We start from the raw sequence: 12,500 nt of genomic DNA on the forward strand, positions 1-12,500 counted from the left end.
CAGGGGAGAAAAATGAAAACTCGAAACCTAGATTGAAAAATAAGCAGCATAGCGCGATCAGAGATTAAACAATGAACGCGCGTCCAACGTGTCTAATGCGTCGGCGGCCAACAGGACAAACTAGCAATTGACGCGCTATCGAGTCAACCGCAGTCAAAGAGTTAATCAACTGCCAATTACTTTCACCCCAAGTTGAATGTTTTCAACCCTGGTCCCACGAAGGGTAGAATTCACCCCCAGTAGAAAATATCATGTGAAATGGCACAAGTGCTTACCACGGAGTCACCCTGTGTTGAAGATGTGAGTGTTAAAGCACCTATACATACACATATACACACAAGCTTTAATCTTGTGATCAGCAGCACATGGAGAGTTCATGGTTAAGGTCAAGGACTGCTACTGTTAACCCATTAAGACCTGAGGCATATTCTACAAATGTCTTCTAAATCCTAACAGTTTTCTGAAAAAAAACATATGTTGCTATGTCAGTGGTGCTCAAACCTTTTCATGTCAAGGACCCCCAAGTATTTGGCCGCCGACCCCATCTCAAAATATGTTGTTCCAGGGACCCCAGAAACAAAGATTTTAGTTAAAAATGTTTGCTTTAAAAGAATATATATAGGGGTAGGTACCCTCACAAAAACATGCAGTAATCCTGGTCACTATACTGCCTCCCCCTGGCCCGCCGGGGCGCCTGATGGAGGGGAAGGGAACTGGTTGGAATAACGTGTTCCTTCCACGCACTACGTCCAACCAGGGAAACTCTCCCCTGTCAGGTGATAAGAAGGTCAGTTGGCTCTCATGCATTGAAGGAGGCATGAGCTCGGCCCTGGCCTCCCTAGGTTGGCAGAGGGAAGGTAGTGCCCAGGATTACATAGACAATTGGCACTGGGTGTAAAAAATGGGGTTACAAAATCGTGGGATAAAAAAATTGAAAAAATAAATAAATAAAAGAATATATATAGTCAAAGATTAGCACAAAATGTTCACAATGTATCTAAAAGAGCTTGTTTATCTGCTATTTTTGTATAATTATATTTAGTATAAAATAATGGTTAAAGTGGTTGAAATCTAAAATGACACAGATACTATACCCGTTTCAATGGGTTAAGGACTGCTTTGTATACACACAAACACAGTAAGTGACCCACCTGTGGCAATGCCATCGAAGAGGGAGAGGACTCTGATTGGTCGTCTCTGTTCTGCAGGGACTGCTGGGTAGATCTTTGGTTTCTCCTGAGACAGACAGACAAATACATTAAGGTTTAATTAACTATTCATGAACTACAGCCTGCTCTGCTAAAATCTATATGGATTAAGTTGACTCAATTAATACTTTGCACAAGTCACTTGACATATCACGCAAAGCCATCATACTTTATGCCCTCTCTATGGTGTCCAAACTCAGCAGTTGTTTACATTAAGTTAAAAAAATGACTTTTGCTTAGACCAAGGACAGAGGAGAAGGCTTGGAAAGAGCACACGATACCAATGCAACGGAAAGGAATCTTTATTCTCTGAGTTATTAACCACTTAAGCCCTATTTTATTCTTTGGTTATAAAAAAAAATGCTGATCTACAAGCTACACGTTTGTAGATGTGCTATTTTCAAAATGATTGGAAAATGTTTGAAAATCTTCACCTATAATGACATGCCAAAAATAGGGATGCCAGGTTGAAAGTGGTTAAATGCCACGAGAAGAGATAAAGGAGGAATATTGTTATTAAGATTCAGACTCATTAAACTGGCAATGACTGAACCATGAACCATGATGAGGCAACTCCCACTTTTGAAAGAGTGTATTCTTTCATCCACTTAATTTTTTTATTAATCTGACAGTTCATTTCACTTTAATTGAAAGGATTCTGTTTTGCAATTTAGTTTTTTGAATTTTGTTTTGTGGACAGCATCCAAGCTTGTCAGTGGCGCCGGCGCCTGTTTAATTAAAAGACACTGTGTGTCCCCCCACTATTCAGTCTAGCAAAAAAATAATAATCTAATAAAAAGTAATAAAATCAGTCCAGTCCCCCGCACCTCGCGACCACCATGAGCGCGAGGTGGGGGGACCCAGGCTGGGTGGGTCCCCCCACCGCCTTCCTTCTACCTTCCTTATTCCGAAAATAAAGTGCTTATTTTTGTGTCATGGAAATGGAGTTCTTCTAATTTTCATTAGAGCAACCTTGATTACCTCTGACATCTACACTTCATGGAGTACACTTTTTGAACCAAATTAACTGAAATAACCGAATTTACCCCTCAAAAAATGTACAAACCCACACAAAAAAAAAAAAAAAGGTCCACATGAACGCGCGTTTCGCGCGCGTTCATGTGTCCCTGATGTGTGTCCCCAGGTCATATTCCATTCCAGCGCCTCTCAAGCTTGTTCAATTGTATCTTTTGGGGGGAGAGTTTTAGGCAATCTCTCACTCTCATTTCAATATTTTAATGTGAGATGTATGTGGACAGTCCAGTTTACAGTATGTCGATTTATTAGTTGAGCCACCGAAAACGTGAGAACAATGTATTGAGGCTGTCTGTTTGTCTTTCTGTGTTTGCCACTCTCACCACACATCTGTCCACCAGAGGATAATAAAAATAGCAAAACAAACTTGAACTGAAACACAGGCACGCATAATGCCAAAGTTGCCTTGTTTTAATTATTTCAAGATCAATTCTAAATGACAAATTAACCATTATGTTAACCAATCTGTACACTAGAGTGTACAGATTGTGGGTGATCTCTCTGCTCTTCCATTGATAAATGTAGACCCTGGTATAAAAGGACACCTACTGGTTGACAAGTAGCCCTGCCTGGAGCTCATTAGCCCAATGTCTCCACTGGCCAAGCAGATGAGTGCTAGACCTTTGGTCTCCCACGCGTGACACCAGTGTTCAAATCCCAGGTGTTACCATTGCAATAACCTAAATATCTGTCGGGAGAGGACATAAAACCTACGTATTGCAGCTTTACTCAAAGTAACGGGTTGTGTCAGTTTAAAAGCAACATAACCACAACACTGTCTCCCTCTCAGCTGCCCTATTGTCTGTCTCTCCTACACTGTCTCCGTCTCAGCATTCCTACTGTCTGTCTCCCCAACACTGTCTCCCTCCAACTCTCCTACATAGATCAGCTGACCTGATCTTTGGATACTCCCAGTGAACTTTTTGAAAAATGTGATTTGAACGTGCAACACTACCAGATTGCGCCACTAAGTCTGCTCCTGGTCGTAAAAGATGATTCACTGAATCTGTGAGCTTACAGAATGACGCACAGACATTTTCTCACAAATCTTTTTTCGAAAATGTGAACTGGAGAAAGTACCATGCTTTATTACAAAGCATTGATTATTTATTACTTCATTGATAAAGCATGGCTGATCCCTGAGGGGAAACCTGGTCATTTAGGAGTGTGAAATCACAATCCAGTAATAAACCACAAACTCTATGAACACATGTAAAAAAAAGAATTAAAAAAAAAGCCCCCCCAACGCATTACCCGCCAAGATATTAACACATTACCCGCCAAGGACGCAGATATGCGTTCTATTGAATGCATCACTTGCCCACCAAAAACGCAGATATGCGTTCTATTTAAAAAAATATATTCCTATTCCACAAGGGCCGCTCTAACATAGCTTAGGAATGATCCCTCGTCACTCAGAGAACGACGTCATTCCAAAAAAAATGGACGTCCGTCCGCCCCAGCTATAGGATTTAAAAAAAAACACTTCTAACTTATTTTTTTTGTGATGAAAACCACGCGTTTTCAACCAAACTCCAAAATGGCTGCTCGCGGTTGGAATGTTATTGTTCCAGTGGATACACGGATCTTGCCCAACCCACGGAGACTTAAAAAAATGAATAATTACACAACGTGGCTTCCACGGTGTTTCAAAGATCGTCTATTTAAGGTAATAAACGCTGGCAAGGGGATAAAAAACGATGTTTAACAAAACATGAACATGTGGTGCGACTTACAAACTCCTGTCCATTGTCATTGACGAAGAACTCCTGCAGCTTGAGACTCCAGTCATGGCGTCGTTTGAGGACTCCATACTGGAGCACAGGCTGACACATGTAGCAGCGCCATGGGTCCAGGTGGCGAGCACTGTTAGACGCCCCGGGACCCACCAGAATGTCCAGACAGTCCACACAGAAACACCTACACACACACACATAATAGTAATAATAATATGAATAAAAAACCTTGATTATAAATCACTTATCCAAAGAGATTTATACATGCTTAATTACATGTAATTAAGATCACTCGTTTTTAAATAGGCCTTACATGATTAAAGACAGAAAGAAGAGCGGGAAAGATGGAATAATGCAGGGAAAGTGATAAACACAGGTGAGCAACATATTCTCACACCCAGGTCATACTTACGGTGATGAGTTGGGCAACATATGACCAAGATCAGACGTTTGACGTGACAGGCTTTCCTGTCACATCGCATGTTGATGAGGACGACATGCTTCACGATTCCAAGCTTATCATAACGCAACAGGCACTCGCTCGGCTAGCGCCTTGCTAGTTTTTTCCGCCGTCAACCTATTCAAAGTAGGTAGTGATGGACAGGGAGATTGCACGTCCACAATCCATTATCAGTCATGTGAGACTGAGGACTAACGGGAACGTTGAAAAGCGTCTTGACGGGGGAGCCGGTCACGTCAAACATCTGACGTGACAGTAGATTTTGCCCAACTCGTCACCATGTTACAATCTGAGAGTGAGAATGTGTAGAGGTGAGAGAAGGAGGGAGAAAAGGATAGACGTGTGTGTGTGTGTGTGTGTGTGTGTGTGTGTCTGACCTGCAGCAGTTGGCGTTGCCACACAGCAGCACCTCTCGTCCTCCACAGCAGACTGTGCAGTACGACTGGTACCCATCATCATCATACATATAGGAGATCTCCAGGTACACATCCTACACACACACACACACGCACGCACGTGCACACACACACACGCACGCACGCACGCACGCACACACGCACACAAACACACACACACACAACCTTCATAAACAAACGAACACCCTCTTGGTGTGTGGAAAGTTAAGCTTAATTTACACCTTTTCTAGTCTTTCCTCTTCTTTGTCGTGAGCTTGTAGATCGGCTATTCTAGGCGAGCAGCACCATCATATGACGAAGAACAAATTGGGCTTTACCCGAGTGAGTGGATAACTTTCTCATAGATTCTCCACTTTTTCTCCCACTTTTCACATGTTATGTAATACTCCACACGACGAGTTAACAGATTCAGAGGTGTAAAATTGGCACAAATGGCCCTTTAAGCCCCGGGAGGTGATTTGTCTTTTCCCACATGGATAGCATTAAGGAAATCAAATCTTCATTTCAGCTCCTCAAGGCCTGGTCTTGATATATCGTCCTGCACTCCAGTCCAGCCAAGACTAGACTTGTCTACAACACACAGTATCCAGGAAATACTAAATATATTATTTACGCAGGTGTGTTCAATGGAAGCAGGGTCTCTTTGGCCCTGTTTATTCCAGGCATTAACCACTTAAACCCTATATACTTAGTTGACTTATGTACTATACACATAGCCCTGGGTTCCCCAAGGCTCTATACACATTTTGTTCCCCTTTACACTAAATGTCTTGGCCGGAAATATCCGATCTATAAGCTCACAACAAACTGCATTGTGACATGTTGTGAGCTTGTAGATTGCGTATTTTCACTGAATTTTCGCCCCCAGAATAGGGACGCTAGGGTTCTCATAAAATCCTCAGTGTTTATAAACTCTTAAGGTGTGTTCACAAAGGCGGCAAAGATACTTTTATAGTCTCTTCTTTTGAGTCCTTTTGGTCACTGGGACAAATGTGTTCATTTGGGTGTTCGCCTATTTGCACAAACAGCACGAATGCTGTCAATCACAGTACACATACTATGGAAAAGTACAGAATACTAATAACACAGTTTTAAACTAGCAGTTGTACAATAGGTATCAAATTAATCGAGATTGAGCAACTACATGGTCTATTTCTTGACTAAAATATACAGATCGTTTACAGTCAAGCCGTCACACAGAGTGTTTTGTGTGTTTTTCTTCTCCTCCCTCCTGTCAGCTCTCCTCCCCCAGGTAACTGATTCATTGTGGAGCTCCCGTTTGGCGAGACCTTCTAATGGACTAAATAAAAAGCAGTTTCTTGACTCACAGACCAACTCAGGGGCTTGTTTTGTTTGCAGGCATAGTAAATGTGCACAGGGACTCTTACAGTGTTAATTAAAAAAAAAAAATTTGGCACAAAAAAAAAACATTAGAGAATCAACAATAAAATGTTATGCATCTAAATGGAGGGCCTTTGAGAAAAGCAAGTAATAACACAAGATTACAACGGAAACCAAACAAAACCCACATGCCTGGACAATGTCCAGATATGCATTTACACCTGGAATTAAAACATTCTTGGAGACTGAAATCCAATCTACCTCTCTCTCAGATCTCCACACTTATTGTCATTTTTTTCATCACATGTAAAGACAGCCTTTGACAAGGAAGGGTAGAGTTTTGCATGACATGTAGCTGCTTTTATCTAACTCATTCTTAAGGAGCTCCTTTATTAAGCTAAATTAGATGCATGTTGAATAGACAAGGCCAGTTGAAAATAAGAGTTAGTGCTATGGCCTGGTCCGTGTCTGGAGAATCCTCTGTATGAGAGGGATTAAGTGTAACTAAATGTGTGTTTGTCAAAGCATGCACAAATCTGATACCTGAAAAGATGATACTGTATGTATCTGCAATGATGCTGCTCAAAATGACCAGTAGAGTACACAAGTTCAACTTAAAGCTGTCCTATCCAGGATTCAAACCTGGGTCTCCCACACAAGCGCCAACATTTAATTAATACGGAAAACCAGTTTGGGAAGGGGAGATATTATGCTGTGGTCCTACCTGACCAAAGGATCTACATTTCTCAACAGAAGAGCAGGGACACTAACTACAACCACCGTAGTTGTGTTGGTTATATTGTATTAACAATATATATACTACCATACAAACTGGTTGAAATAATGTTTTATACACAAAAAAAAGTAAGGGATTGCAGCCTTACGGTTCTGGTCTTTAAACAATTATTAGGTTGATTTACAGAACCAGCGTAATAGATTGAAACCAAACTTTAGTTTCAATGTCATGAGTAAATGTATCTGTACTTCTAAAGAAAAAGTCAAATTAGTATTAACTACAAATAGTAACAGTGGTGGCAGTAGCAGTAGCAATAGTGTAGTATGACTCAATCACTGATAAAAGAACATCAATGGGGACAAAAGATTTATGAGTTAAATGTTCTTACTTTGCAGCTTTGGCACAAGCCTCCTTCAAACAGCGGGTGGAAGGTTGCTGCTCTCATCTTACCACAGGAGAGGCAGAACTCTGCCAACCCACACACATGCACACAAAACAATCATTAATCATCAGTTTATAATACTTTATCATAGTATTATAATTGTGCTATTAAATGACATAAAAATATGATCATATGCAAACACACACATACTATTCAACAGTTTTATAATCATTTACATTATAAATACAAACACACACACAGAGAACATATGTACCTTCTATACTTCTTTTATTCTTCAAAACTTCATTCACCATTTGTTCTAAGAAAGACAGACCGGTACAGAGAGAGAGAGAGAGAGAGAGAGAGAGAGAGAGAGAGTCGAGTCAAGACAGGATGGGACCGGAATCGCAAGTAGGAGGGATACTGTGCTCCTCCGCACGTGTTACACCATCCCAGTGATACTCCCGACTATGTGGGTTTCTATCACCCATTTTGATAGGCTAAAAATGTTGTTCATAAAAAAAAGCATGCTGAATTTCTTTATGAATCTTGAAATGTCACAAAAGGTTTTTACGCCAGATTGAGGTGTTTTTTTTCCTCTCTCAAAAGAGTTAGTGCACTAAATGGGAGATGGAAACTCAAATGACATATATTGATTTTGCACAATTATAAGTACATATTGATCAACATCACAGCATCCATCGGTGGTGAGGTGCCTTGCTCTGGGGTACCTCACCACCATCTTGAGGACATCATCATTGTCTTGACATCTGGCACTACTGTAGACCACACAAAAACATGATAATTAACAACTGTCCAATATCTACCAGATGTGTTATCTCAAGGAATTTGACTAAATGGCAACTGATGCATTTACCACATATCAAATTCCCATCACCAAAATATTCTTTGCGTTTGCTTCAACTTCAGCAGAACATCAGATAGGTACGACTTCAGGCAGAATAAAATTCTGCCTGAAGTCGTACCTATCACAACTTGTGGCAGACTCACTCCTCACTTTCAGGATATGAATCACAGGCTTTATTGCCAAGTATGAGGTTCATCCATATACTTGGCACTGACAGTGGTAATTGGTTGCATCCTGTAGCACCACCGTGGGGGGGGGGGGGGGGGGGGGGGGGCCCTAGTATAGAGCCCTTGGGAATCCTGTCAACTAAGGGTTTTTCAACTTACCTCTACTGTAGCTCTCCTCTGGAGCGGACTTGCTCTTACAAAGGCTGACTCTTGGCCTCTTAGCGCTGGGGAAATACTCTGGCAGAGACACATCTAGAACCTGGGGGTCCATTACTGCACTCTCTAGATAAGAACATACAAAATACATAATTTATTATGATAGTAGCAGTAGCACCAGCAGCAGCAGTAGTAGTAGTAGTAGTAGTAGTATAAGCAAGTAGTATTATATAGTAGTAGAATAGTAGTGTGGTTGTTACTATGCAGCAGTGGCACAATAAGAAGAATATAAATATTATAAATAAACAGAAGATTTTGATTGACAATATTGACAAGCAAGCCGTTAGGTGTCTTGTTTCCAACATAATGTGCATGCAAAGTTGCGCTGCTTCATCTTTAAAATAGATAGAGATTTAAAAAAAAAGAAAAGGGAAAAAGAAGGGGAAAAAAGGCATGCATTTTTGGCTCAAAGATTGCATAGTTATCAGATCTGTTCATGACTGTGCCATTATTAACACTCCTTAGACAAGCTGTGAATGATTTTCTGCCATTGGCCATTTGGCTGGCATCGTTACCCGTGGTAGTCAAAAACCACCCACACATACGCTGTTCAACTTGCAACATGAGACATGGTTTTCTCTCTTTCCCTAACTCCACTCTCATATTCTATTAAATATGCTTTATTGGTATGAAAGTGCTAAATAGTTATATATTCTGATTTGGTATCCTAGTTGAACATTTATTTTTTGCATACTAAAGAGCTGGAGTGACGGAGAGACTCCTGTTACTGAACAAACAGCACTCTCTATAGCAATGAATACTATCAAAACATAGAGATTTAAGCTTTTAGCAAAAATCTGTTTGTTTTATCTAAAATATATCTTACAGCCCCTTTATGTTTACACATTTATTCTAGTTAACATGTCTTTTGTTGGAAAGCACTTTGTGTCAACTCCTGTTGACATGTCTGAGCTGTTATCTTCTCTCACGTCAATCCAGAGACAACTGTACTCTCTCTAAAAATGCTCTCTATATTTTCAGTACTCCCAGAACCCAGTGACCAGTCAGTTAGTGGTTTGGCTCCTACACTGACCTGCTGCGTTTTGCGAGGGTTTGAGTCCGTCCTGCCCCTTGGGCAAGAAGCCACCGTTGGCCCAGTCCAGCATGGGTTTGACCTGGTCCTCCGGGTTGTCAGAGTCACAAGGGGGAAACGTCTTCTCAGCACGAATGCTGGCCATCTGAGATGGAGGGAGAAGAGAGAGAGGTGTCATTTCAGGAAAATACAAATACAAAAAATAGAGGGTGGCAAAAAAGTAACGACTTAAAGGAGTAGTTCACCCCAAAAAAATCTAATTTTCTATCAATTACACACCCCATGAAGCCTTGAATTCATGGAGTTTTTTGTTTTTGTCCTGAGCCAATAAACCAGCGGAGTCTCCGGTAGAGTCTCCTACTGAGCAGCCACCCGGTCATCTAATTATTGGCTTAGGAATGCGACAAAAACAAAAAAATCTCCATGAATTCAAGGCTTCATAGGGTGTGTAATTGACGGAAAATAAATACTTTTTGGGGTGAACCACTCCTTTAAGCCAACATGTTTGGGAAGCCCTGGTCTATAGTATTATGTCTGTTGAAGACAGGATAAGGGATGGAGGGAAGGAGGTGAAGAGGTGGTGAGTGATGGTTGTTAGCTTTAGACACACAGAGAGCAGAAAGAAAAACACACAACTGACACACTCAGACGCCTGTCTGTCTGTCTGTCAGATGTATTTCTACAGATAGACAGACAGACAGGTGCGATTATCTGTGTTTATTGTGTCTAATAGAGATACGTAGGTGTCCTCCATGCAAAAAAAAGAAGAGAACTGACAGAAAGACAACACACATGCATGCACCAGAGAGTGTGTGTGAGAGAGCGAGAGAGAGAGCTGCGGGGTTTGATGGACGGAGATTGACACCAGACAAGTTCGGACAAAGTCCTTGTCGGTCTATTTATCTGTCTATTGATCTGGCTGTCTGTCTGCCTGACTATTAGCCTGACTGACTGTGGTCTGTGCACTGTCACGCTGTCGCTGTCAAAGTGAAAGGGAAAGTGCACAATGGATAGACACGCTACTGTAGAGAGAAGATGGAGTAATGTGTTTACGGTACTTGGCAGTTGTGTGCAGCCGTACACACACACACACACACACACACACACACACACACACACACACACACACACACACACACACACACACACACACACACACACACACACACACACACACACACACACACACACACACACTCGCTGAGACATAATAGGACAGGTGTGTGCATATATTCTTCCAGTGAACTGGAGTGATTTTGTTGGCAGTGAAATTACCGCGTATGTTGTTTTCACAACAGTCTCGCACACACCCACTTCCCTCTCCTCTCCTACAAATCCCTTCTCCTCCCTCCACACCTCTTCCCCTCAATATATTCTCTTCCTCTTCTATGAACCCCTTTGTTTTTCCTTCTCTCCTCCTCCCCTTACTAATCTCTTCTTCGCCTCATCATTATTTCTTTCCTCCTTTGCCTGTCAGTGCTGACAGACAGTTATGTTATGTGTATGTCAGCTGTATGGTCCTGTTGCATTGTTTTCAGTGGGATCCATGGTGTGATAAGTACTGTATGTCACTGTCAGTGATTCTCAACCTGTTTAATTGCAAGGATCTCCAGTTTGATGAGTAAAGTGTACAAATGCTTGAGAGTGTACATTCTTGGAGTTACAGACTCATAAAGCCTAATGCATACTACACTAAAACAGGTGAAACAGGCAAAAAGGGATTTCAACTGACAACCTTCTGGTCTCAGAATGTGACTCACCTCCAGTGCCTGAAAGATGGCTCTGCGATATGAAGCTAGCTTAGTGTAGGAAGCCTGGCTGAAGAACTTAGGAAAGGCCGTAATGGAATCCAACTTGTCTGCTGAAACCTGGAGAGAGTGGAGGAAAAAGTAGATGTGAATATGAGACAACACAAGACTTGTGTTTCCATTTTATTCCTCCATCCCTCCCTCTGTCTTCACCTCTGGTTCTCAACCTTCTTTGAGCTCTGGACCGCTACCGCTAGCATATTTCAAACACTCCTCATGGACCACTCCCTACAACTACAGTATATCCCATGGACCACGTGTAATTGTGTCATGGACCACTAGTGGGCCACGGACACTATGCTTCCTTACCTCTGAGAACTTGCCGTCCCCAAACCACTGCAGCCACCTCATGCCGTGTGTGGCCTGCCGCTTTCCTGTGGCACGCCAGGTCACCACGATGCCCGGCCACCAGGAGAAACCTTTGATCTTTCCCCACACCAGCTCCCCAATCCCGAACCCTTTGTTGTCCTGGAGGTACAGCAGAGACAGAGAGTTATGAAGGGAGGCAGATAAGTAGGGACAGTATTCTCTATTAACCAGGTTATGTTGAAACAAGTGTCCACATGTATCACGCTTTCAGACTGCTTTTAAATTATAGGATGCAATAATTTGGTAATCCATTTTAATCTTCCAAGACTGACAAATCAAATATGTGCATTCTGTAACTATTCATGCAATTACACTAAAACCACAGCATAATTTCTAACATTGTTTATAGAAGAAGAAAAAAAGTGTCACGTATGGTACATGATAATACATGATGTGATTGTGTGCTGTAGGCATAGATGACATGAATAATGGATGTACAGTATGATAGGCCTACTTGGGGAGTTGATAAACGTTTACAATGTCATAATGTTAAATGTAGGCAGTATAGTGCCCTAGATGTGACCACATCTGATCTGTAAGGTGCAGTATATGGAATATCTCTTCCTGGCTCAACTGCAAATGCAAATCACTTATGGGGCGCTCCTCAGCCCCATATGTACCATCAAACCACTGGAGAATGGTGTCAAACTCCAAGGGAGTGGGAGAAACTAGTGGGAGGAAACTACTATATCACAACTATGGTAATCTCCTAACCACAATGAAAT

The 12,500-nt window shown here is 41.7% G+C and overlaps 1 protein-coding gene across 2 annotated transcripts in view; it reads right to left on the bottom strand.

Annotated features, from left to right (window-relative positions):
• Window positions 1-12,500, bottom strand: part of LOC311054474 (DNA (cytosine-5)-methyltransferase 3B-like) — a 51,834-nt gene that overhangs the window by 10,407 nt on the left and 28,927 nt on the right. For both annotated transcript variants that reach the window (XM_084070472.1, XM_084070473.1), the window contains exons 7-15: window positions 11,716-11,874; window positions 11,359-11,466; window positions 9,599-9,743; window positions 8,509-8,631; window positions 7,589-7,633; window positions 7,321-7,400; window positions 4,817-4,929; window positions 3,980-4,163; window positions 1,152-1,236 (exon numbers count right to left, since the gene is read on the bottom strand). In XM_084070472.1, the coding sequence (XP_083926598.1) occupies window positions 1,152-1,236; window positions 3,980-4,163; window positions 4,817-4,929; window positions 7,321-7,400; window positions 7,589-7,633; window positions 8,509-8,631; window positions 9,599-9,743; window positions 11,359-11,466; window positions 11,716-11,874 (1,042 nt within the window). The remainder of the gene's footprint in view (window positions 1-1,151; window positions 1,237-3,979; window positions 4,164-4,816; window positions 4,930-7,320; window positions 7,401-7,588; window positions 7,634-8,508; window positions 8,632-9,598; window positions 9,744-11,358; window positions 11,467-11,715; window positions 11,875-12,500) is intronic.

The sequence above is a fragment of the Gymnoscopelus microlampas genome (assembly GCF_963454915.1).
Source record: "Gymnoscopelus microlampas genome assembly, chromosome: 10".
Taxonomy (NCBI): domain Eukaryota; kingdom Metazoa; phylum Chordata; class Actinopteri; order Myctophiformes; family Myctophidae; genus Gymnoscopelus; species Gymnoscopelus microlampas.